Genomic DNA, 24,442 nt, shown 5'->3' on the forward strand with positions numbered 1-24,442 from the left:
TCAACACATTCGAGAAAAATGTGGTTTATCAACAATCAAAGATAGCCCGACAATATTATATGAAGATAATGCTGCTTGTATCACACAGATCAGAGGAGGATACATTAAGGGTGATAGAACAAAACACATTTCACCGAAATTCTTTTATACACATGAGCTCCAGAAGAGTGGTGATATTGATGTGAAGCAGATACGAACAAGTGACAATTTGGCAGATTTATTTACCAAAACATTACCAACTGCAACATTTAAGAAGTTGGTAAATAACATTGGAATGCGACGACTCAAGGATCTTTCATCATAAACAATTGAAGTTTGTCATACTAATGAGGGGGAGTAAAAAGATTATGCTGATTGTACTCTTTTTCCTTCGCTAAGGTTTTTTCCATTGGGTTTTCCTTTGCAATATTTTAATGAGGCAATCATAAAGCATACGACGGCACACAAGAATAATGTACTCTTTTTTCTTCGCCACAGGTTTTTTCCCACTAGGTTTTCCTTGACAAGGTTTTAACGAGGCATATTCTTAGTGTATGGTCATCCAAGGGAGAGTGTTATGAATGCATTCATGCATTTGGTGGATGACCATTTAGTTTAGCTCTTGGAATTCTACACATTCATGTCATCTTTTAGAATTACATAACATTCATGTAATACATTGATGTAGCCTTTTAATTCATGTCATATCATTTCCTATTCTTTAATCTCCCATTATGATTCTATGTCTATAAAATAGAGTATTGGGTACTTTGTAAAATACACAATTATAGAAAAGAATCATACATAGTTCCTGAAGAACTAGTTTCACATTTACAATCTCTTTATCTTGTCTTTTTATTTTCTTTGATTTTACAACATAATTATCATCCTAATGAAATCAATTATCATAGCCAGCTGCTTGTCCCCAATTAATTTCCACACACTCTCAGTTTTTCACATTTAGCTTAAGCCGTGCAGAAACTTTAAGTGAGAGTACACCAATTACGGGGCGTTTTTTCTTTATTCTTTATTTATTTTTTTTATAAGCCAACTGTTTTCATGGATATTTTGTATTTAAATTGTTTGTTAACGTTTTTTGTTTTGAGAAGAGAAAACAAAAATTTTAACAAACATAATCCATAACTTTTACTCTAAAATCAATTTAAATTACTACATGTTTCAAAAATTTAAATTGATAAAAAATAAAAAAATAAATTATTTAATTAAAATTCTAACAAAACCAAGTAATTAAACTGTTCACCTTTAACCGAGCTTCTGAAGTCAAATCTTTACGATTAGGTGTTGTAGTATCTTAAAGCTTTTGCACTCTAATGATTGCGGTTTGAATCAGAGCTGAAAAATCAAACCAATACAGGAAATAGTCGGTCGAAATTGACTCAAATTAAACGCCAAACATAATAGAGAAATTTTTTTTTTCTCCCCTTCTTTTTCTATTCTCTCTCTCTCTCTCTCTCTCTCTCTCTCTTATATATATAATATTAAAAAAAAATGTGTTACTAGCATGTTAATATGTCACTTTGGTATGTAAAAATTAACTATAAATCAACTTGTAGATCTATAAATTAACTATAGAAGGACCTACATGCAGGATCTCATTATTAATTTTTATAATGGAAAAAAAAGAAAAAAGAAAAAAAAATACAAATATAATAAATAGCATGTCTGAACGTAGTAGTAGTATTAATAATAATAATAATAATATAATATATATATATATATATTTTTTTGTAGGGGCCACTTTTGTATGCTACAAGGGACAAGAAGCACATTGTAAATGTTTGCATTGAAAAGTCGAAGCAGTGAGATCGAAAGCAAGTTTGATGGTTGGTCGAAATGGTCGGGGTTGTTTTCGTGGTGGTTGGTTGGCCGTATTCCGTATTTTCCCTTTTTGCACTTTCCAAATCTCATCATCATTTCAAACAAGTTGGGCCGTCTGTGGTCCCTCCGATCCGTCTTCACCCGGCCACCGCCACAAAACCCATCATCATCATTTTCCCTCCAATCATTTCATTTCTGGGATCTAATTAGATTATTTTATTTTTGTTAATAAATCTTGTACTTAGCGCGCAGCTCAAATATTCAAAATTGATCATACTATATATATATATATATATATATACAAAAAGATTCAATGTGACCGACATTACTCGATTCAATGCATTGCCATCATGATGATCATGTGTAAATGTGAAAATTAATCAGTCATGTGTTGTTGTTGGTTTGAAACAAACAAAACATTCACTCTTTTTAATACATTAACTGAGGAATCAAATAATAAAAGTCATAATTAATTTTTAAGACTTGGGTTGTGGGATGGATGGAATAAAGAAATTAGAATTGAATGGGATATGGGATATGGGATGAACAAAACAGTCTTACAGAAGCTGAAACAAAGGGGGGGATGCATGCACGTACAGCACTGATTAGCTAGCTAGTCTCACATTTTCTATGGATGAAAAAGTTAATTAATTACATAAAAACTATGCTTTGGAATTGAGTTTCTTTTGGCATTAGAATAAGATAATGGTGTTTAGGAGTCCAATGAAGCTAAACGTTGACTTCAATATCCATTCGTGTTGTGTTAGCAATGTGGGCATCCTTCTTTTTTTTTTTTTTTTTTAAGTATTATGTAACACAATTTGCAAGGGAGATAAATGTGCAAATCAAGAAAACCTAACGTGCAATAGATGGTAATATGTGAGTGAGGAAAGAGATTTTTTATATAGAATTCACTTATCTAAACAGGTTTAGAATAGTCCGCTCACTTATTCTGCATAGAGGCTATTTCATATTAGCTGTTTGAATTGCTAGCTAGGAATATAAATCTAAAATTTGATATATATATACTAGGATTTGATCCCCTACGATCGTAATCACTATTCTTATTTCTTCTTCCTTTTCTTTGAACACGGGTATGTACAATCCGAGCATCAAATTGATAAGGATCTTTGTTGGGAAATGTGTCTTTCCCGGCAGATAAGGTGCTTGTCAAGACAATGCCACATAAGTAGTTGGTAATTAGAATCCTGAATATGACAACTTGGTACTCGGTTAGGTTACCAAACCTCGAAAAATTCGAGATTCTGCAGAAACAATCTCAATTCCATGCTTGGCAGTGTCATGTCATCTTACAGATCATTGTTCAAGGTGTACCCGTGTACCATTCATAACAAGGTGTCTAAAATCCCAAAAAATCCGGAACCCAACCTTACAATTGATACATGGACCTATAAATAGCAGGTCATGAGGTAATTTTTCACACGAGCATACAAAAATAGAACTTCAAAAATATATATATCATTCTAACTTGAGCGTCGGAGGAGGATTCCCGGTGGAAACCCCGGCGTGTCCTTTGCATTTTGCAGGAAATCGCAACCATACGGAGGAAGCGAAACCTCCCACGTCACTGCATTGGAAGTTGTACCAACAATCTTAATCTAATATGCGATATACTAGGATCGGGATCTCTCTTCTTATTCATTTCTTTCTTCTCTTTGGACAAGGGTCGGTGCATGCAATACGGGCAACAAATTGTTGAGAATTCTAATCTAATAGGAATCAGCAACCGGGATCCCTCTTCTTATTTCTTCTCCCTCCTCTTTGGGCAAGACCTTGTACAATTTTTTCAACCCCTTCAATTTGGTAAGCAATTGAAAAAAAAAAAAAATCATTAAATAATGTTATACATCACCCCATTATCATATTTCCATCTTCTCAATGTTGTCGATCGTGTAATGATGGATAGCATTAAAATATTTTTGAAAAAATAGTAAGAAAATAATGGAGTAATTAATGTATCATTATCCGAAATGGTAGAATAAGAAGATAATTTATGGACGTAGCCCTTCGATATACGTGAAGGTGATTGTCAACTGATGATTATAATCAAGGGAAGCAGCATTTAGTTAATTAATTGATTGGGGGAGATTAATTAACATAACATTATAATACTTCAATTATACGTTGAATCAAAGTACAGGGCGACCCCACACAGAGATATCAGATATTGGGATGTCTTTTACTGCGTCTCCATGTTCCCAATACAAAATGTGGACATTACAAGGCCCACAATTTACGGTAATTGGGTACTTCAGTCTGCAACAGCTGTGAGCCCAACCAAATAATGCAACTCCATTGCCTCCAACTCATGTGATTTTGCAGTCAAACTCAATAATACATATAGCAAATACAAAGGAAGAGTGTTGATCTTTACTCTTTTGTCACGGTGCTTTAATGATAAATGTCAGTTTAGTAGATTGAATTACGTAAGGACAAAAGGCTTACGGTGAAACCATAGCCACATGCACTAGAAAGCAAGTAATGGGTGTTGGTGCCCTGATCGATTGACTCAATAGTATAGGCAAGTGAGGAAATCATAACCACGTTAGAAAGCACGTAATGGGTGTTGGTGGGGCTCTCTCTTTCTGCTGAAGAGAGAGAAAGTCTGAGACTTTTCTAGAGAGCGAGGGGTAAGAGTGATCTTGTCTTCCGGGGGGGAGGCCTCTCGCCTCCTCCTCCCGGCCTTGTTTTTTTGGTTTTTTGGTTCCCTTGGCCGTTAGGGCCAGGGTTTAGTTTACCCTGGGTCGTCTTTCCCAGTGGTGGATGTTTGTCTCCGAGCCTTTAGGGCTGTCGGAGTGTTTTCCTCCCAGTGTAGCACTGGTGGAGGTTGTTTGGTTTGCTTGTTCTTTCTTTTGTTTTGTCTTTGTTGGTGCAAGCAGAGGCTTTTGGCTGCTGGTTCATGGAGATAGACGGGTGTTGGAGAATGGCCGGTGGAGATCTGGACCTCTGAAGGTCGTCCGTTGATGGGGGGGGCTCCCGGAGAAGTCGTGTGCTCTGTACGAGCGGGTTTTTCCGGCTGTCTGTTTCCTGGCTTGTCTTCCTGAGCTTCTTCTTGTTGTGGTTGTAAATTCTTTTCCTGTTTCACAGTCTACCAGTTTCTGGTAGCTGCTTTAAGCTAGGGTTTCCCCTGGCTTTGTGGTTAGAAGTTCTTTACCTATAGCCGCATCTCTCGGCCTTCGGCCTTGGTTTATCTTCGCCTTTGGGCGGCTGTAATTTTCTTCTTTCTGTGTATTTGTTTTGTTATTGTAACCATTTGGATGTTTTCCGGGCGATTGTTCCGGCAATGTAGAAGGCTTTTACGTTCAAAAAAAAAGTAATGGGTGTTGGTGCTCGGGTTGGCTCAGAAGTATAGGCAAGCGAGGTCTCGCCTAAGGCCATTCCCCCCCCTCCCCCCGCACGCACAAGAAAAAAAGAAAATTTTAAAAAATAATAATAATAATAATTAAATACTTCAATTGAAATACTAAGTTATTTAAAAAAGTTAATATTATTGACAATAAATACTCGTACCCCTTGCTTCTATGAAAAGATTTTTTTTAAAAAAAAAAAATAAAATATAATTTACAATTGATCTTGTCAGAAGAAATATCAAATGGATTAGTTATATTATATGAGGGTAATATATTAATAAAAGTTGAGTTAAAAAATTTAATTTTTTAGATCAAAATATTAGAAGAATGATTTGTAAATTAATATTTTAATATTCTATATTGATATAATAAAATCATAAAGTTCCTTTCATGCCTCAATAATTTTGATTGAACCGTCCCTGGTTAGCACAAAAAGGCAAAATCTTAACTTATATGGCGGAGAAAAGCTACAGGGGACTGGTACTCTCCCTCCCACTATGTATGTCTTCAATTCTTTAATGCGTCACATCCAATAATTTATTTATTTATTTTTTTTACAAAAAAAGAAAAAAAAAAAGAAAAAAAAAAAAAAAGAAAAAAAAAAACGTAAAGGGCTTCACGTGTATGAAGTCTGTGCGCCATGTGCTTGTGTGCAGTCGGCAACCTTTTTTGACGATGAGATAAGAAATTAGAAAGTAGTGATGTTCCTCTCATCTAAAGCTCATCTCACGGATCTTGCCTCTCTCTCCCCTATCTCCATCTCTATCTCTCTCTCTCTCTCTCTCTCTCTCTATATATATATATATATAGAAAACACCCCTAGGTTTATATATACAAGGCCTAGAGAATTCGTTCGCGGAGACTTGCAAGAAAGACACACACAGACGCAGAAGCTAGCTCCCTGGCCTCTCTATCTTTCACAAAAACAGCAATATATACATATATACATTAATGGCTTCTTGGAAGAAGACCATCACAACCCCGTTCAGGAAAGCTTGCACTTTCTTCAACCAGCAACCGAGGGATCAAAAGAAGCCCCAACCAGCTGGTACGTACACTTTATCATATCCTAGCTAGCTAGAAAAGCATTACTGCTACTCATAAGTCATAAGCTAATTATATATATGTATGTATAATGATGAGATTAATTTGCAGAGCATGATGAGAATCGCGGGATCGATTTACATGGCGAAGTGATGGCATGCGGATATGAAGATGTTCAGGTCATGTGGTCCATTCTCGACAAGTCCAAGCCCACACCCTGCAACATCACTTCTTGATATTCTATAACCCAACCCCCAAGACCAAAAAAAAAAAAAGTCTATTCGATCTATATGAGAAGAATATTCATGTTTTCCATCACCTTCCGGATCTGGTATGATATATGTATATGCATGTATCGCTTTATATAGATAGTCATAGGTTGGGCTGATAATCCTAGCCTGTTCAAATGGTAGCAAGATCATCAAGGAAATTCCCAGAAAAGGAGGGTGGTGGGGTTGGGGGAAGAAGAATGGGGTAATGGGCTGATTAATATACAATGCCCTTAACATTTGGTGCCGTGTAGTTTAGCTTTTCTTTTTTTCTTTGGCGAAAAAATGTTACTGTTCATAGGGAATCCCCGTGATTAATTAATGAATATCATGGTGAGATTTTGGAATAGAAATTAGTTCAGATTTTTCTTTTTCTTGTGAGCTACCTACCTTTTATTTATTTATTTTTATTTTTTGTTTTTGCTTCGGCTTTTTGTGTTTCCTATCAATGATGGGTTTTGCTTTTGGAAAGGCATTTATGTTTCAAACCTTATCTCTTATGTACGGGGTCTTGCAAGTGGGAATATCAGAGATTACATGATCCGGTAAGATTTTGTAGTCGTTGGGATATTTTTCCTTTTTACAAAGAGAAATAGGTGGATACGATGGCTACCAAATTTTAAATTTTACCTTGTCGGTGGGATATTTATATGATATTTGTGGTATATGTAAGTTAAAAGAGTGTTTTCAAAAGTATCCCAGATATTTTTACTTAATTAAATTTGTATACTTTGGTAAATATGATGATAGAATGTATACCGACCGCGGTAGCATGGGATTATGACAAACCAGATGGGCTTGACCAGCTATTTACAGACCCGGTGGGCTAAGACCTTGCTCTTTCCAATTTAATTGTTTATATTTTGATGTTTTTAAATTTAATTGTTTAATGATTGACGTAATAATTGCCTAATTAATTAGTTTGTAAGAGACTTGTAAAAGCTGTAATAGTTAGAGGTGATATTTCGATTTCAAATTAAATTACGATAAATAGAGCCCCATCAAACAGAAAGTATAAAAGAACAGAAAGAAATCTGCAAATACACTGGAAACTTATCACTAATTCAAAGTTTGAACCCATGAGTTCCAACGTGTTCACTTATCAAATATTAGACATCATGTTTCTACAGAAAATTCGGGGAAAAACTAAACAGCAAAAGATACCAAGTTCATTGTGCAAACCTAGGATTTACATTATTTTGTAAGTACAGCAAAAGGCTTTTTATCATAGTGAAATCTACATGCACGCCTCACAAAAGTGTTAATTCACCAAAAATTCCTCTCTTCTCTTGCTTCAAGGGCATCCACTTCCTCATTAGATAAAAGATCAACAATGGGTTCGTATACATCCCACTCCTTTCTTTTCCTGATGCATTTCACATAACTAACTATTAAGCGGTGCTAGAAGAATAAAGGAAAACAAAAACCGAATAAAATCATAACATCAAGAGGGGTCCAACTGAACCAATGTTGAACCAATGTTGGATGTCTTAAAAAGAAATATAACAAAAAGGCTTGCATAAATGATTAAATAGAATTATTATAAGAAAACATAAGTTATCCAAATATATCTAAAGGATAGAGGACTGATTGAGAACTTCCTAATAAAACAACCGACACTATAAAGCTTGGTAAAACTAAAATAGAATTACACTCGCAAATTATTGAAAGATAAAGCTAGCTCATTCAGGGATTTTCAACTTGGGATGATGGTTTTTTGTGAAGACGTGATGCAACAATTATTTCTATGAAAGGGGCGTTATACCTGGTGAATGGGAAAGAAATTGGTTTCTGCTTGAATTAAATTGACAAGTTATAGCAGATGATAGATTTGCTACTGGATAACTTAATAGAGGTTAAAGTTTCAGCACTTGAACTCTTAAACCACTGGATAGAAAGGCTGCCATTATGAACAGCTTTAGTCTTTAAGCGGCTTAGTTGCCCAACTTTGAAGTGGATTTTATGGTTAGAAAAAGATTAGAACAAGAGTATGTGATAGTGGGAAAGTGGTTCGTATGTAAATGATAACAGTTGATTCAATATGTAGAAAGGGGAGCTATTTTTATCTTTTTATAAGTTGCCTTTTGTTCTTCTAGTTAACAAAAAGGTTGTGTGGGACATGGTACTTGAAAACATGGAGAGGAGGGTGGAAAAGAGCGTATCTTTCTAACTAATGTTAAGAAGACGACTCTAATTGGAAGTACCTTAGCATAGATGCCATCATTCTTTATATCACTCTTCAGGTCCTGGTCTTAGATTTATGATTAAAAGGAAAAAACTGGGCCTTGAATGCTGGGCAAAAAAGATCATGCAGGAAGTATATAGACTTGTTCATTGTAAAACCGTATAGAAGGACTTATCAAAAAAAAAACCGTATAGAAGGTATTAATGCATTTTTGAAGGAGTTAAAGCTTCCAGGTTGAAAATGAATATACATACCGGACAACACTAGATTTATGACCAAATAGCTTCATCAGGTCCAATACAGCACCGCCTGCTTTACTGGAAGAGAAAAAAGAGGGGAGGTGGAGGGTGTTAGTGAATAAAAAAATTAACACCCTCATAAGTAAATAAAAAAAAAATTATTAGAAAACAAAGACTAGCACATAGGAGGTGCACACAGTAGTCTTTCCATAATGTTAAATTCTAAAATTCATATATTATTTCTCAAGCAAATTCATAAGATCATACAATCCTGATCCATCTTCTTATCCTAAATGAGATATGAGCAACATCCGAGAAACAAGATCTGTATATACAAACCTGGCTGGAAAATGTTCAGCCCCCCGGCGACCCTTCTTGTTTATCCTGCTTTCTCTTGCTGAAGCTACACTTTGAATTGCAATCTACAACATGAAATATGATAAGAACATAGTGAATGAACCAACATACCCAACTCATGGCACGTCCACCAACCAAATAAGGTGCAAATAAAATCTAACCTCAAAAAGTTGCTCTCTAATTGCGAAGGCAATTGCAGGCTGCAAAAACAAACCTTAGGTATTAGCATGTTTTCAAGAACTTGAAATGTGAGAGGGAGGGAGGGAGTAATGTCTAAAAGTCTAAGACACATGAAAACAGTTCTTTCTTCTTTAAGCAATACCCAAGAAAAATCAAAATGTTTTGTCTTTAGCACCCAGCGAATTCCATTCTACATGACAGTTAATGACACACAAACAAGAACAGATCTAAGCAAGCAACACAGCATCTCAATTTTGGTCTTTTTTTTCAGGGCATATACTGCCAGAGTGCCAGGCCACGAAGGGTACGGAAACAACCTCTACTCACCCATACATGGAGGCAATAATTAATTTGCTTATAAATGCTATAGTTATAAGCTGTTCTTACTCCAACTTCAGGGTCTTCGATGCCCAGATCTCTGCAGAAAGTTCTAGCAAACTCTTCAGGGTCACTCTCAAAGTTGTTCAAGTCCTGAAATCCAAAAGTTTGCAAGCAATCAAGCCTAAAACCAATGCTTAAGTGCATCAAAATCTTAAAAGATAAAAGCATGGATATGCACTATCAACTAAATATGAAGCTTAATGTTCGTGTCATATTATCCAGCACTATTCTTTAACCTTACCCACAAAAACTGGTCCTTTATAAGCGTATGATTTACTCGAAGATCAAGCTGGGAAGAAAGCACCATGGATGTTCTGTTAATAACCAAACCATCGAAAAGGAGGGAACAAAAAAATGTAGATAACAAAATGTTAGCTAAAATTAACCTTAATTGGAACAATCTTCTCCCCAGTGTACATATCCTGCCCTTCAAGTGATCGAAATTCTGCTAGCTGCGACTGGTAAGAAAAGACCAACAGATAATACATATGAATGAGTGAAGCAATCTAAGTATCAAAATCCACCATAACAAGCGAAGTTGGAGGCAGGTGAGAATTCCATTTACTTGAATGGATGAAGCAATCTGAGTTATGAATGCTGGAGGGAGCTTCAAATCTCTCACTGTCCTTTTCGCAAACACCGCCACCTCTGAATCGGGATCTATATATAACATTCAAAATCCCATACATATGAGGGCAAGCGAAAATCGGCCGCCATGGGTATACCTAAATGTGCTTACTTCTTGTGTTGGGATTGATTCAGAGATGCAGAAGCAGAAGAAACATATGAGGGCAAAGGAAAGAGAGATTTACCAGAAGGGTTCCAAGTAAAAGCATCTTTGAACCTCTGGCCATCAATTTCGATGTCCAGTCGAATTGGCACCAAATTCTCCGCAGTCGGCCTGTCTCATATCATTGTGCACCACCATAATCATCCCCCACGCAAAATGCCACATACATCGAAAGAAAATTTTGAACTTTACTTACATCCTGAACCTGACGGGAGCTTTATAGGAAGTTGACGCCGGAGGTTTCATGGAGCTCCAATGTCGAATAAACAGTACAAAATTCCTAAAAAGACTTCACAGTGTCCCACTGACCGTGCGCCGCTCCTCCCTCGTCTCCGACAGTCTTGCGTACTCTATGCCCTTCCGTTTGCCACCGATGCTAAGCGTCTTCTAGTTGACCCACCGGTACGGCGGTACCGTTTGGTTAACGATTGCTCAAATTTTAGGGAAAATAAATAATAATAATAATAATAAATAAATTGGTCTTTTAATTTTTTGACAATTTTAAAAATTAGTCCTCATATTCAATTAAAAAAAAAAAAAATCTCCCTCAATTTTTATTACCTTAAAAATAGGAATAATTGCACCGTTGGTCCCTGTAATATACCATAATTATTTTTCACTCCCCCTATGGTTTGAAAAGTGCATGGAAGGTCCTTGTGATATGCAATAATTACAAATCGATCCCTACAGGCAAATTTCGTTAAAAATTTTAACAGATTCCATCAAATGCCACATCAGCGCCACGTGTCGTCATCTTATTGGCAACACGTGGCGCTGGCATGTCCATCTTAATAAAATAATATAAATTTATTAAAAAATAAATAAAAATACTTATTTTTTTGAAAAAATTAAAATTAAAATTCAAGAAAAAAAAAAACAAAAAAAGGAGAAAGGAAAAAGGTGTCAAGGGGGTGGCTGGGCCACCCCTAGTAGATATAGGGGTGGCCGCGCGCCACCCCCGGCGGCCTCTGGGGGTGGCGCGCAGCCACCCCTTGCCTGCCAGTTTTCTTTTCTTTCTTTTTTTTCTTTTTTTTCTTTTTGTTTTTTTTAATAAATAAATAAATTTATTTATTAATAAATTTATATTTTTTTATGAAGATGGACACGTGTCGCCATCTTATTGGCGACACGTGGCGCTGACGTGTAGGGCTAACAGATTCCGTCAAAATGGTGGACGGAAAATCGATCCAGGGAGTAAAACGTAATTATTGCATATCACAGTGACCTCTCGTGCACTTTTTAAACCATAGGGAGTGAAAAATAATTATGACATGCCACAGGAACCAACGGTGCAATTATCCCTTAAAAATATTCACTTCCATCAATTTTAATATTTTATAGTCTAAATTGCTCACGAAATTTTTGCAATATTAACGAGTTTCCAAGTCATAAATTAAACATATGATACTATTATTTTTTGTAAAATTATAATTATATCTTAAAAAATGATAAAATTATTATTTTTTCATAACAAAAAAAAAAAAAAAAAAAAAAAAGGCGCTAGGTGGAGTCAATTTGAAGTCTAAATTGCCCACGGAATTATTGAATATTAACAAAGCCATCGCAAGTCGCAACCAATGTAATAAATTAAACACATTGTAATGAGGTGGGGAAGCTCCCGTTTTTTTTTTCTTCAGCTCAGAGAGAGCCCATCTTTGAAGTTGGTTTTGCTGGGAGAGGGAGGCTTCATAGTGGTGGTGTCTACTAGCCTCCTGGTTTTACTAGTGGAGGTTAGTTTTTTGTTCCCCTCGGTTGATCCGGTGGGGGTTGATGTTCACCTAGCCCTTTGGGCTATGGTGGTTTTATTTCTTTCGTTCAGGCAGAAGGTTCAACTCTAGATGCTCAGGTTGAGGGAGTGGCCGGTTTGTCCGTGTCGTCGTCGGTGTGTTTTTTTGGCCGGTTTTTTCATTGATTTTGTTTCAGATTTTCGACACCAGATCTACGCACATCCGCCGACTTCTGCTAGACACGCTCCGCTCAGCCGAGTTTTCCGTCCCTTTCCGCGCCTGCTGCCGGTCGCACAGGTCATGCCGGTCGTCGGAGTTTGGTGCGTGGCCTGCACGCGCCAGAGAGCCCTTTACTCTTTGACGCGCGTGACGGCCATGTTCTGCCATTTTCCGGCCTTGCACGGTGGGGAAGGGGTCTACGGCGGTTGTGCTTTGGCTGGGCGGTTCTGTTGATGGCGCGTGTTGCCACGCGCCGCCGTCTCCGGCGAAACTCGATTGTGTCTCCTCTGCCGGCACTGTGTTGGATTTTTGCTTGTGTTTTCTGTTGTGGTTTCCTTTGTAATTTTTAGACATTATGAGGACTGTTTGTTGGCTTGGATGCTAGATCTGTTTTTTAACATGGGCTTAAAGTCTGTTCTTTGTAATGTTTATTTATTATTTGGGTAGCTGTTGTTGTTGTATATTCTTGATCTTTGTCACAGTCTACCTTTGGTGGCTACTTTAAGTCAGGTTTTTCCTGACTTAGTGGGTGGAGTTTCTTTATCTTTAGTCACAAATAGCCTACGGGCAGCGATTTTGCCTTCGGGCATGTATGAGTTTCTCTTGTATTTCTATTAGCCTTTTGGTCAAGTGTAATCCCATGTTGGGGCTCATATTCAATAATGAAGTTTTTTGTTTCATTAAAAAAATAAAAAATAAAAAAAATTAAACACATTGTACTATTATTGTTCGTAAAATAATAATTATGTCTTAAAAAATAATAAAATTATAAAAAGGCACATGTGGAGCCGTGGATGTTAACTTATAATAGTGACATGTGTCCCTTATATTTGAGAAATACATGTTTTGGAGAAAACTTCACTTATAACTCCTGATGTTTTCATACTTTTAATAAAATGTATCAAAACTTTAAAAAGTTTTAATTTAAGGTATCAATCTTTTGATTTTTTTCAATTTCAACCATTCGTTAGAATTTTTCGTTAAATCATATCAAAATTCTTAAAATACCCTTGTGTTTATTTTTTAAAAAAAAAAATTGTAAAAATTTTCAAATATTCAAGTATGGGTATTTTTGCAAATTCCGTTAAATTCTGACCAACATCTAAATCTTAGCAATTTTTTTCTTTTTCTTTTTTCCTAAAAAAAATGATGAGCATTTTGAAAATTTTGACATAATTTAACAAAAAATTATAACGGATGGTTAAAATTGAAAAAAAAAAAATGAAAGATAGATACCTTAAATTAAAACTTTTTAAAGTTTGAGTACCTTTTATCAAAAATGATAAAAGATCAGTGATTATTAGTGAATTTATCCCCGTGTTTTTTTTTTTTTTTAATTGTATGTACTTTAAATATGTTCCTTTTAAAAGTTAATTTGTATGAATTTCCTAGTCATAGAAAATTTGTATCCCTCCTTTATTATAGGGTTTGACTAGGGGTGTGTAGAAACCTGCAAAACTGTCCCGACCTGCATCCCCTGCCACGTAGAACTCCAATTTATAGTGATTTTTTGCAGATACGGATCAAAAAATGGTATACCCGTGAGAGGTGAGGCAGGTTGCGAGTTGGAGTTTTTAAAAACCCTAGGGACTTGCCCCGACCCGTTGGAAAAAAATAATAAATAAATAAATAACCTCCTAACCCAGTAAGTAACCCTAGCGCCTCTTCATTTTTTTTCATTGTTTCTAGACTCTTCGTTTGAACCCAGCTGCTGCCCCTTCATCTTTTTCCTTTTCTCCTTCACCCCCTTCATCTTCTTCCTTTCCTCTAATAGCTTCAACGTGAATAATGTTGTTGTCGAGGATCTCAAGCGTGGTCCGGCGAGTTGGTGACCAATATTGACAAGTGATCTGGTAAGGAGATTGAGAAGGAGTGGATCCTCAAGACTTGCATTGCCTTTGTTCTTCACCCCGCCGTCGCGCTTCATCTTCTTTGTTTTCCCTTGGTCCAGATTTCAAAATGCACTAGTTGAATCCATTTATCCCTCGTCTTGACTCTCATTCTTTAAATCTATCTCTCCTATACCCACACCCCGTGACTCTTCAGTTTTCAGATAAGACCCTCCCATAGATTTAGGCATTCTGATGACCTGCGAAGCTGTTTCTTTAGCTATGGAGTCTACGATGGGGATTAAGGTGAGTGTTTTTAAAAAAATTTGTTCATTTTTATTTGGTTTAGTTTAGTTTAGTGTTTGGTTCTTGAGAGAAGGTTTATAAATTTGGATGATTTTATTGTGTTGCTTAAATTTTGCGAATAATAATGTATAGTTGGAATGAAAAGCTCTGCTGCGAAAATCATTGATTTGTTTGTGATTTCTTTATGATTTGTTTGGTTCTTGAGAAAATCTGGCCTTGATTTCTCATATTTCTAGATCTAGGTATTGAACCCGCCCCATCCCGCACAACCTCCACCCCTCGCCCTGCATCACCCCGTACCGCATGGATTCCTTTTTTTTTTTTTTTGTGTGTGCGGTTTACAAGTGCGATTTTCACAATCTGCAAGAGTGTGGGATGGGGGCAAAAAGGGCGAAAATTTCGCCCTGCCCCATGTACACCCTTAGGTTTGACAATTTGTTGATGCGACAAAAACTTTATCACAAATTTAGACGGACCAAAAAAGTGATTTTGAAAATTTAGGAAATGATTTTCTTTTAATGCTCCGTTTGTTTCGGCGTAAAATGATTTTCTGGAAAATGGTTTTTGCATTTTACGGTGTTTGGTAGGGGCGAAAATAATGGTTAACGGAAATCATTTTCGGTTTGACCGTAAAACCTTCTTTAATTTTTAAAAAACGATTTACGGTTTTAAAAACCATAAATCGTTTTCCAAAATTAAATTCTTTGTCTTTATACACACGTTTGATATCTGATTGCCGGAATCCGGCAATGGTTGGTCGTCGGAATCCAGGTGGCACCAGAATCCGGCAACATCCGGTCACCGGAATACTACCGGCGCCGGAATTTGGCGACAACCGGCCACCGTCGCCGGTTGCTGGATGACCAGATTTCGGCTGAATCTGGCCGGAATCCGGCCATGGTCAGAAGTCGGCCGGATCTGGCCAAACTGGCCGAAGCTGACTAGATCCTGCCATTGATCCGGCCACGGATCTGGCCTGATCCGAAAGAGTCTGGCCGGAATCCGGCAACGGTGACCGGACGTTGTCGGATTCCGGGGACAGTTGCATTTTCTTCTTTTGTAATTTTTTCGTGCGAACCAAACGCTGAAAATTATTTTCGAGAAAATTATTTTTTTTGAAAATAATTTCGTCGAAAATAATTTACGACGAAAATCATTTTACGTCGAAACAAACGGAGCATAAAATTACAAATTAGTTTCTAGTTGCGTCAAAACCTACTAATCAATTTTTTTTTCCCCCAAATTTTATTGCTCGTAAATTGGGATCTCTTGTCAATAAACCTTCTTTTTGTTTTAAAAATAATAATAATAATAATAATAATAAAAAACCCTTCATTTTGTCATGTGTGGTTGGTTATATGGATTTCAGTACAAAGTCGCAGTGGACCAATTTATCATATTTGGGCCCTGTGGCTCTGGGTCATCACATATAGGCCCGAGGTCTCTTCACTTAATTATATTATTAATTCTTTAATTTCTCGTGAATAAAAAGATTCTGAATAGCATTACTACAGTTTTTACAAAATTGTTTTCTAAATTTATTTATCCAATGAATAAGTCATTCCATGCGTAATGAAATTAAGTAGGCAACAAATAGCTTTACTCATAAAAACATGTCAATTTAATAAATTGAGTTAGAAAAATTTGTATAAAAGTCATTCTCTCAATTAGAATCACAAACAGTACTAGTTTTGTGACATTGAGCAGTAAGAATAGGGGTGATAATTCATGTTTATGTGTTGAGCTCGCGTCGTATTAAGGCATGTGTATAAAAATATATAGGTAAATCATAACCCGACTCATTTAATTAAACGAGTTCATCCTTCACATTAATTTTATATTAGATCTGTATCAAGTTTACAAGTCATGTAAAAAACTTGTCAGACTTAAAGCACGATTAAACATTCTACCGTATGTACACAATAAAATAATTGCTATAGATGGGATAAATTAAAGGTAATATTAATACCATACTCCTTAATTTTTATGGATGAGCTAATGATGATATATAATTTTGTGAATGGTTGTACATCTTTACCCTTTTGGGGCATATACGCAACACTATATTGTGAGGATGTTCTAATGAATATGTATCATCGACCAGGGACATGAATGGAAGAACGAATATACTAGCATCTGTTTGCTCTCCTCACCTTCAGTCTTTTCACCTTGTTTAAGAACATCCTGCCAAACCCAAAATGATTAGTATGATATATAGGAAGAAAATTAATGTAAAGCAATGAAAAAAAAATAAAAAATAAAAAATAAAAAAAATAAAACTCTATTTGTAATGTGCCTCTAATATGCTATTGGGGTTAAAATGTCATTTTTTTGCGATTCAAAATGAATAATAATAATAATAATAATAATAATCATTGATTAAAAAAGAAAAAAGAAAAAGTTCAGAAAAATAAAAAAATAGAAAAATTTATTTATTTTTCTCAATTTTTTATCAGGCTTATTTTTGTCATTTTAGGTGCAAAAGAGGGACATGCAACCAAATGGTAGATTAGAGGGAGATTGCAAAAATTAAAAGATTTGGAAAAATATTGTAAATTTGTTTGTAAAAGATCAGGATAATTGTACTTTCTCCTCTTTTTTTTTTCTTTTTTTTTTTTTTTTTTTTATAAAAAAAAAAAAAAAAAAACCCAAAGAAATGAGATCGAGATAGACAGGTTGAGGTTATGCTTACTCCCATGGCACATCTCCGACCATCATCCAATCCCCTTCCTTATCTTCATAAGTCAACACATGATATCTATCGGAATCAACTCGATCAGCACCGAAGTCTGTTGCATACACAATTGAGTGAAAATTAATTAAGTCGAAAAAAAATGAATGAATCTTTTTCATATAAAGTGTGGTAAAATATTTAAAAGTTCAAAAAAAGAAAAGAAAAAGAGCCCTGCTTTCAAGACATTGAAAGCAATGGATTTGAGCAATCTATGAAGTAATTCTCTTTTGGTATATATTCTTACAGATAAAGGTGGTGGGGAACATATGGCCAACGGCTCTTATTAGACCCTCATAACCATCTTCTTCAAATAGATTCAACTTTCTACCAATCGGAACGCCTTCCATGAAAATCTTTATAAATAAGGAGGGACGTCGACGCTCCGGCAGATCGTGTGATTTCCCTGCATGTGCGCTCCTCCTCAAGATTGATCTGATTGGCGGCAAGTTCAATGGTTGCTGCCTGAAATGTCAGCACATTAATAAGGAACTCAAACAGGAAAATCTCATAGTTTTTCTCTTGAAAATGTCAATCACATGTTCACATACCTTGGGCTGGCAGAGAAGTCATTGTAATGAGAGGATGAGATGCTCAGGCCAAGTGTCAAATCTAATCTTCCGCCTCCGCCGCCACCGCTGCTGCTGCTTTTGCTGGGTAAGCTAGATTATGTAGCGGGTGTTTCATACATATATTAATTGCTGAGTAAAACGTATATATAAAATTCCACAGTTGAAAGAAAAACCGTAACCATCAACACAGAGATAAACAAAGGGAAAACCCAAAAAATGGAATTTCCCAGAACCCCAGAAAAAAACAACACAAAGAAAAGGTACCTTGTAGTCCTGGTGATCTCTGAAGACATGGCAGTGAAAGAAAACAGAGTAAATTAAAGGAGAAGGCTTAATATTGGAAAAAACCAAGAAACAGAGCGAGTGGTGATCAAAAAAAGAAACAGAGTAAACATGGAGAGAGAGGACGCCTTTATAACCGTCTCCAACGCAGGTTAATTGCCTTTAATTCTCTCCCTCTGAACTTCGCCGAACTTTCGTCCGCTTTGATTTGCCTTCGACGAACTCTCGTCAACGACGTAGCTTTTGCTCCTTCCTAATTCCCATAAAAGCTCTCATGAGCTATAAAAGTCTTAAAACCAACCCTATTTAGCCATGCATGATCACGCGAAGTCACCAAAGGCATAAGTGTTTATATGAAAAGTTGGGAAAAAAAGTAGGTCAAGGGTTAGCTAGGGTTCCAATATGGAAAGTTTTAATTAGTATGAACTAGGGTTTTGCTCGGGTTAATTTGGAAACAAATTATTTAATTTGGGTATCCAAGTATTGATGACCATGATCCTGTGATTGTAAGACACAAATTTCTTACAAATTAAACCAATTTCCTACAAACTGGTTTAATTAATTTGTAAGAAATTTTTACATACTAATTTTTAAAAGCAAAAGTGTCATTTAAGCAATTAAAAAAGCACGTAAAAAACACATATAATTAAAAAAAAAAAAAAATTTGTTTATCACATGACAGATGTTACTATTAAACGTTGGTTAAAGGGTTTAAGGAAAAAGTTGGTGAAAACTTTCATATTTATCCTTTAAAGTTATTCCTTAACATACAAAATGTAACTCGCAATTTGACCTTTAAAAAGTGACGAATCACTCCTCTTTAATTAAGCATGCATGTTTGTATTCAACAAATTAATAATTATCTCCCTACAAATTCCCCTTTAACTTGTTTTCGGAAGAAGAACCCGCGCGTTCAAAAAAGGGGACGAAGAAGATAATACGGACAATTAATTACACCCTATCCAAATCCTAGAAAATATGAATACAACAATTAATTCAAACCCAATTAACCAAAGAAAACAAACAACAAAGAAATTAATAAATGCACCACTCGATTAGTAAGACAAATATCATAGGGAAATACCTGCCCGAGATGCATGTCCAAGAATCATTAATTAGCGAGAGGGCTAAGTATTAAAATATTACTTTAAGAAATAAATTTATTATTTTACATCAACTTAAATTTTTTTAAAATAAGTGATGGTTTAATATAATATTAAAGTAAAAGTCTGAGTATGAGCCATATTTTCGTAATTCACCTGTGGTAGGCCTAGTTCTTCAATAAGCCAACAAAACTAGCTGCTCAACTATATATATAGGCCTAGTTCTTCAATAAGAGAAGAGAAGCAATTTATATTTTCTTAAGAAGCAAAACATAATAAGCGAATCTTCATGTAATTCTTCCCCAAAAGAAGAAACTAAATTGAATACTTGGACACCTTTTTTTTTTTTTTTGGAACATCCCCGTTCACATAATTTCTCCATTCCTGAGTACTCTTAGGTGTAGCCTGGATGTATTATCTATTTTCACAAATGGATTTTATGTGAAAATCTCGTACTTTAAAAGCATATGTCAATTTAGAGTAATGTTAATTAAATAAGTCTTGATCTATGTGTAACACTCCAGAAATAATTAATAAAAATAATAATTAACTTGGAAGGCTACTAGCGGAATTTTTCAAATCAACTAACGGGTAATTAACTGAAAAAAAAAAACCACTCTAAACACCTTAATTATCAAAGTAAAAGAAATAGCGAAATTAAAGCGGAATATACATACAATGATATGAGCTACACTTAAAGCCTCAATACATATTTTAAATAATTATGTACAACTCAACGTAAGCTAATTAATCAAATACAACTACATACGTACATCTGGAAAACAATAGACAAAAGAAGACTCAAGCATCGCCTTAACAAGTTCTCGCCTCTTATGCTCATCGTGATGAGAGACCTCTAATCACCAACTCGCTCTAGTACCTGTTAAAACCATGAGACAAATAAATATTCTACATTTCTACAAGTGAAAAGAAAACAACTGAATAAGTCCACGACTTCTGTAGTGCCTTTGCAACCAAATATGGTATCGATCGATCTACTTGCCCCCGGTACCAACTTGCATGTTACTGCATGCCCTTAACCCTTTGCCTTTGAACTTCTTCAATCCTCAATCCATATTTCCTTTTCTCTCCGTTTCAGGAGTACTCCACATATATATATACATTTCCTCGTTACTAGCTAGTTTCCTTCCAAAGTTTTCTAATTAACTAAATTAATTATGAGTAAATTTCTTATCTATTTTGCAAAGTCACCTTCGCAAAAATTGGCTGGATCGGAGAATGGATTCAGTTTTTCTACCGGAAATAACCCTCCTAATTAGAGTATCTTCACCATCCGATTCAGAAGCCATGGCTAGCATCTAATTAAAGACAATCTTACCAAGGCTTTTGGAGGCCATATATATATGATATTTATACCTTTGCTAATTAATTAGTTTTCCATTGGGAGCATATATAATTAATGAGTTCATGATCATATTGTTAATTGACTTTGACTTGGTGGAATATCTTTTAGAGCGTTCTCATTGGGCTAACTAAAAATTATTTTGACTAGCCCTGTAGTAGAAATTCATCTCCATATATCTGACTAGCTAATTTAGCCAAAAAAAAAAAGATAGTTAACATACAATTAATGCATAAATATATACTAACAAAAAATTCGGTATGATTCTCTCTCCTTTTCGAAAATAGTAAAAGTGGATTAAGAAAAGTATATTTAAATGGAATAACTAAAGTAGATAGCTAAAATAGAGAAAAAGATGTATGTACTTTAGAAAAGTTGATAGCTAAAATAAAAAATTTTAAAAAATAAAAATAAAAAAATTGTTTCTTTAGCGAAAATTTACTGAGCCGGATGTGAATGCTCTTATAGCGCAAAACAATGATAGATCATACATGAATGTAGCCATAAGAGAATTAAAGTTATCAAAAGCATCATGGAACACTCCACGTGGGTTGATTTTCAATGTATTTTTAATAAAATTAACAGAGTATGTGATTTTCACTTGTATTTTTAAATTGCATGTGAAAATTGAGTACTCTAAAAATGGATGTGAGTTCAATAGATTTGATTGGAAATTAAGGGTAATATTAATACCATATACTCCTTTTTTATGGATGAGCTAATGCTGATATATAATTTTGGTGAAAGGCTGTACATCGATCTGTACCCTTTTTGGGCATATACGCAACAATATACTGTGAGGATTTCTCATGAATATGGATCATCCACCAGGGACATGAAAGGATCAAAGGAAGAACAAATATACTAGCATCTGTTTGCTCTCGTCACCTTCAGTCTTTTCACATTGTTTAAGAACATCCTGCCAAACCCAAAATGATTAATACGATAGGAGGAAAATTAATGTAAAGCCATGAAAAGAAGAAATAGAAAAGAAAAAGAAAAAAACTACATTTACCTCTTTTAACTATCAGCAAATTTGTAATATATGTATCTCTTTTAATGTTTCAATTTTTACAATATTCTCCCTAATTAATCTACTATTAAAATTGCAATAACAAAAAAATTCAAATAAAAAAAAAAGAGAGGAAAAACCAATATATATATATATATATATATATATATATATATATATATATATATATTGCTTTTTTTAAACTTTAAATCCGAAACATTTTTGTCATTTTGAACACGGAATGAAGATATTGCAACTCTAATATTAGATTGATGGGACATTGCAAAAATTAAAAGATTTGACCGTCGTTACAATTAAATTTGTTTTAATTAGTTAGTTAGAGGAAAGATAAATGTTAATTTTTTTATAAAAATAAAAAAAATAAAAAATAAAAATAAAAATAAAAAAGAGAGAGACAAGTTAAGCCGGTTGTGCTTACTCCCATGGCACATCTCCAACCATCATCCAATCTCCCTCCTTATCTTCATAAGTCAACACATGATATTTATCGGAATGAACTCGATCCGCACTCGAGTCTGCTGTATACACATGTAAGTAAAAATCAATTAAGCCTCATCATATATATATATATATATATTGGTTAATATAACACAATTGAACCCAACTTCGTTAGCTTGAACTTTTGAATTTGGTGGTGTACGACGTCTCTTTTTTATCTTTCTTTAATTTCCTTTTTTTTTTTAATTGAACTTGGGAAAAGAGTTATAAGGGATGATATTTCCCGCTCTTGATCCGAAAGGAAAAGAGAGTGGGGGATCCTAAAGAAAAACAACAAAAAACCAAAAAAGGAGTAGGATCCCCAAAAATAGATCCAAAACGAAAACAAAAGTGCAAAAATACAAATAAACAATAAGAAATGGGACAAATAAGTGTCACGATCTTCTCGATCAATATGACACATATATAACGGTAACAGAAGCAAAAGGAATACATAGTCACAAATTTAAACGAACTTATCTAAACCCCCATTTAGAAACAAAACAACTATCGAAAAGAGACTGAAGCAGTAGAAGTACTGTAAAAAAGAGAGATACCAACATAGATCTAATTACAAAAGTATTCATAAATTTAGTGGTGTCCTAATATGATATATTAATTAGAGTTTCATATAAAGAACTCCTTAAACAATACAGAGCCTATTTTAAAAAGTTGAAAAAATTGAATGAATCTTATTCATATGAAGTGTGGTAAAATATTTTTTTTAGAAAAAAAAGAAGAAGAAGAAGGAATCCTACTTTCAAGACATTGAGAGCAATGGATTTGAGCAATTTATGAAGTATTATAATTCTCTTTTGGTATATATACTTACTGATAAAGGTGGTGGGGAACATATGGCCAATGGTTCTTATTAGACCCTCATAACCTTCTTCTGCAAATAGATTCAACTTTCTACCAATCGGAATGCCTTCCATGTAAATTTTGATAAACAAGGAAGGATGCTCCGGCAGATCGTGTGATTTCCCTGCATGTGCGCTCCTCAAGATTGATCTGATTGGCGGCCAGTTCAATGGTTGCTGCCTGAAATGTTAATTAGAACATTAACGAGGAACTCAAACAGGAAAATCTCAAAGTTTCCTCTTGAAAATGTGTGTCAGAAACCAGCTGAGAAGAAAAAGAAGTAATTGAGTGGAAGCAATAAAGGCAATTAACCACGTACATATACCTTGGGCTGGCACCGGCAGAGAATTCATTGTAATGAGAGGGTGAGATGCTTAGACCAAGTCTCAGGTCAGTCGTCAAATCTAATCTTCCGCCGCTTTTGCTATTACTTTCGATTGAAAGCGAGAGGGAAGAAGAAGAGGATGCAGCAGATGAGTGGTTGCTGCTGTCAATCGAAGAGGATGATGAAGGAGCCGCCCTTCCCATCTTCGATCTACTGAGATTATGATATGAAATTCTCAAGAGCTAGAATATTGTTGTGTTCAAATGCCGGCTCTGTCTTTCTTTCTCCCTCTCTCTCTATATATATATAGAAAAAGAGAGGGCCGGGAGAGATCGAGGGGAAGATAGACAACAGCCAAGCATGTCAGACCATCGACAAACTCTCGTCTCGTCCGCTTTGATTTGCCCTCGAGGTGGCCAACACGTCCACTCTGCATACGCTAATATACGTAGCTTTTGCTCTATTATCAAACCCTTTTCTATCTTCTTGACAGTTGTCAAGCAGCCACTTCGTCTATCCGTGCCCCTTAATGCATGGCAAATTCCGGACCCGTGCAAGACACTTCTCTTCACATGTTAAATAATTACTTGTTCCAAAAGTTTAAGTTGATAGGAAGACGTAAATTTAATCATTTAATTAATATTTTAAAACTCTCCCTCAAGTGTGGGCTCAGACTCCATTTTTTGTAGGTAAAAGCCAATACGTGAAATATTTAATTGAAATGAAAAATAAATGAAAGAAACATGGTTCGAACTCAGGATCTCTACTCTGCTACCATATATGTTAAATTACCACTTTTCTTAAAAACTTAAACTAATAGGAAGATATAAATTTAATCATTTAATCAATATTTTAACATTACACAAATCGGGTAAAACTCAATTTCGCTGCGAACGTGACCCCAAAAAATTGTTTGCATTTAAAAGAATTCGAACGTTAGACCTGACAAGGATGCCACCAAATCTAGATATATATTCACT

The 24,442-nt window shown here is 35.1% G+C and overlaps 2 protein-coding genes and 1 pseudogene across 8 annotated transcripts; 1 reads left to right on the top strand and 2 right to left on the bottom strand.

Moving 5' to 3' along the window:
- The first annotated feature begins 5,858 nt into the window (after positions 1 to 5,858).
- On the top strand, positions 5,859 to 6,887 carry LOC133853866 (uncharacterized; annotated as a pseudogene).
- A 648-nt stretch (positions 6,888 to 7,535) lies between these two features.
- Positions 7,536 to 11,071, bottom strand: LOC133854629 (chromatin structure-remodeling complex protein BSH). Its single transcript, XM_062291216.1, has 10 exons — positions 10,831 to 11,071; positions 10,657 to 10,745; positions 10,410 to 10,504; positions 10,231 to 10,302; positions 10,086 to 10,133; positions 9,851 to 9,934; positions 9,445 to 9,483; positions 9,266 to 9,348; positions 8,942 to 9,004; positions 7,536 to 7,868 (listed from the first exon to the last, which is right to left on the bottom strand). The coding sequence occupies exons 1-10, from the start codon at positions 10,878 to 10,880 to the stop codon at positions 7,769 to 7,771; spliced, it is 723 nt and encodes a 240-aa protein (XP_062147200.1). The 5' UTR covers positions 10,881 to 11,071; the 3' UTR covers positions 7,536 to 7,768.
- A 9,005-nt stretch (positions 11,072 to 20,076) lies between these two features.
- Positions 20,077 to 23,884, bottom strand: LOC133855864 (auxin-responsive protein IAA31). 7 transcript variants are annotated; one of them, XM_062293504.1, is made up of 5 exons: positions 23,457 to 23,884; positions 23,109 to 23,317; positions 22,218 to 22,317; positions 21,655 to 21,685; positions 20,077 to 20,283 (listed from the first exon to the last, which is right to left on the bottom strand). In XM_062293504.1, exons 1-5 carry the CDS (start codon positions 23,663 to 23,665, stop codon positions 20,260 to 20,262), a joined length of 573 nt encoding a protein of 190 aa, XP_062149488.1. In that variant the 5' UTR covers positions 23,666 to 23,884; the 3' UTR covers positions 20,077 to 20,259. The 7 variants fall into 7 exon arrangements, with proteins under 7 accessions (XP_062149488.1, XP_062149709.1, XP_062148756.1 ...); XM_062293725.1 differs by having other exon boundaries at positions 20,078 to 20,283; positions 21,460 to 21,685; positions 22,218 to 22,314; XM_062292772.1 differs by having other exon boundaries at positions 20,085 to 20,283; positions 21,521 to 21,685.
- Between the last annotated feature and the right edge of the window lie 558 nt (positions 23,885 to 24,442).

This window comes from Alnus glutinosa, chromosome 1, assembly GCF_958979055.1.
Source record: "Alnus glutinosa chromosome 1, dhAlnGlut1.1, whole genome shotgun sequence".
NCBI lineage: Eukaryota > Viridiplantae > Streptophyta > Magnoliopsida > Fagales > Betulaceae > Alnus > Alnus glutinosa.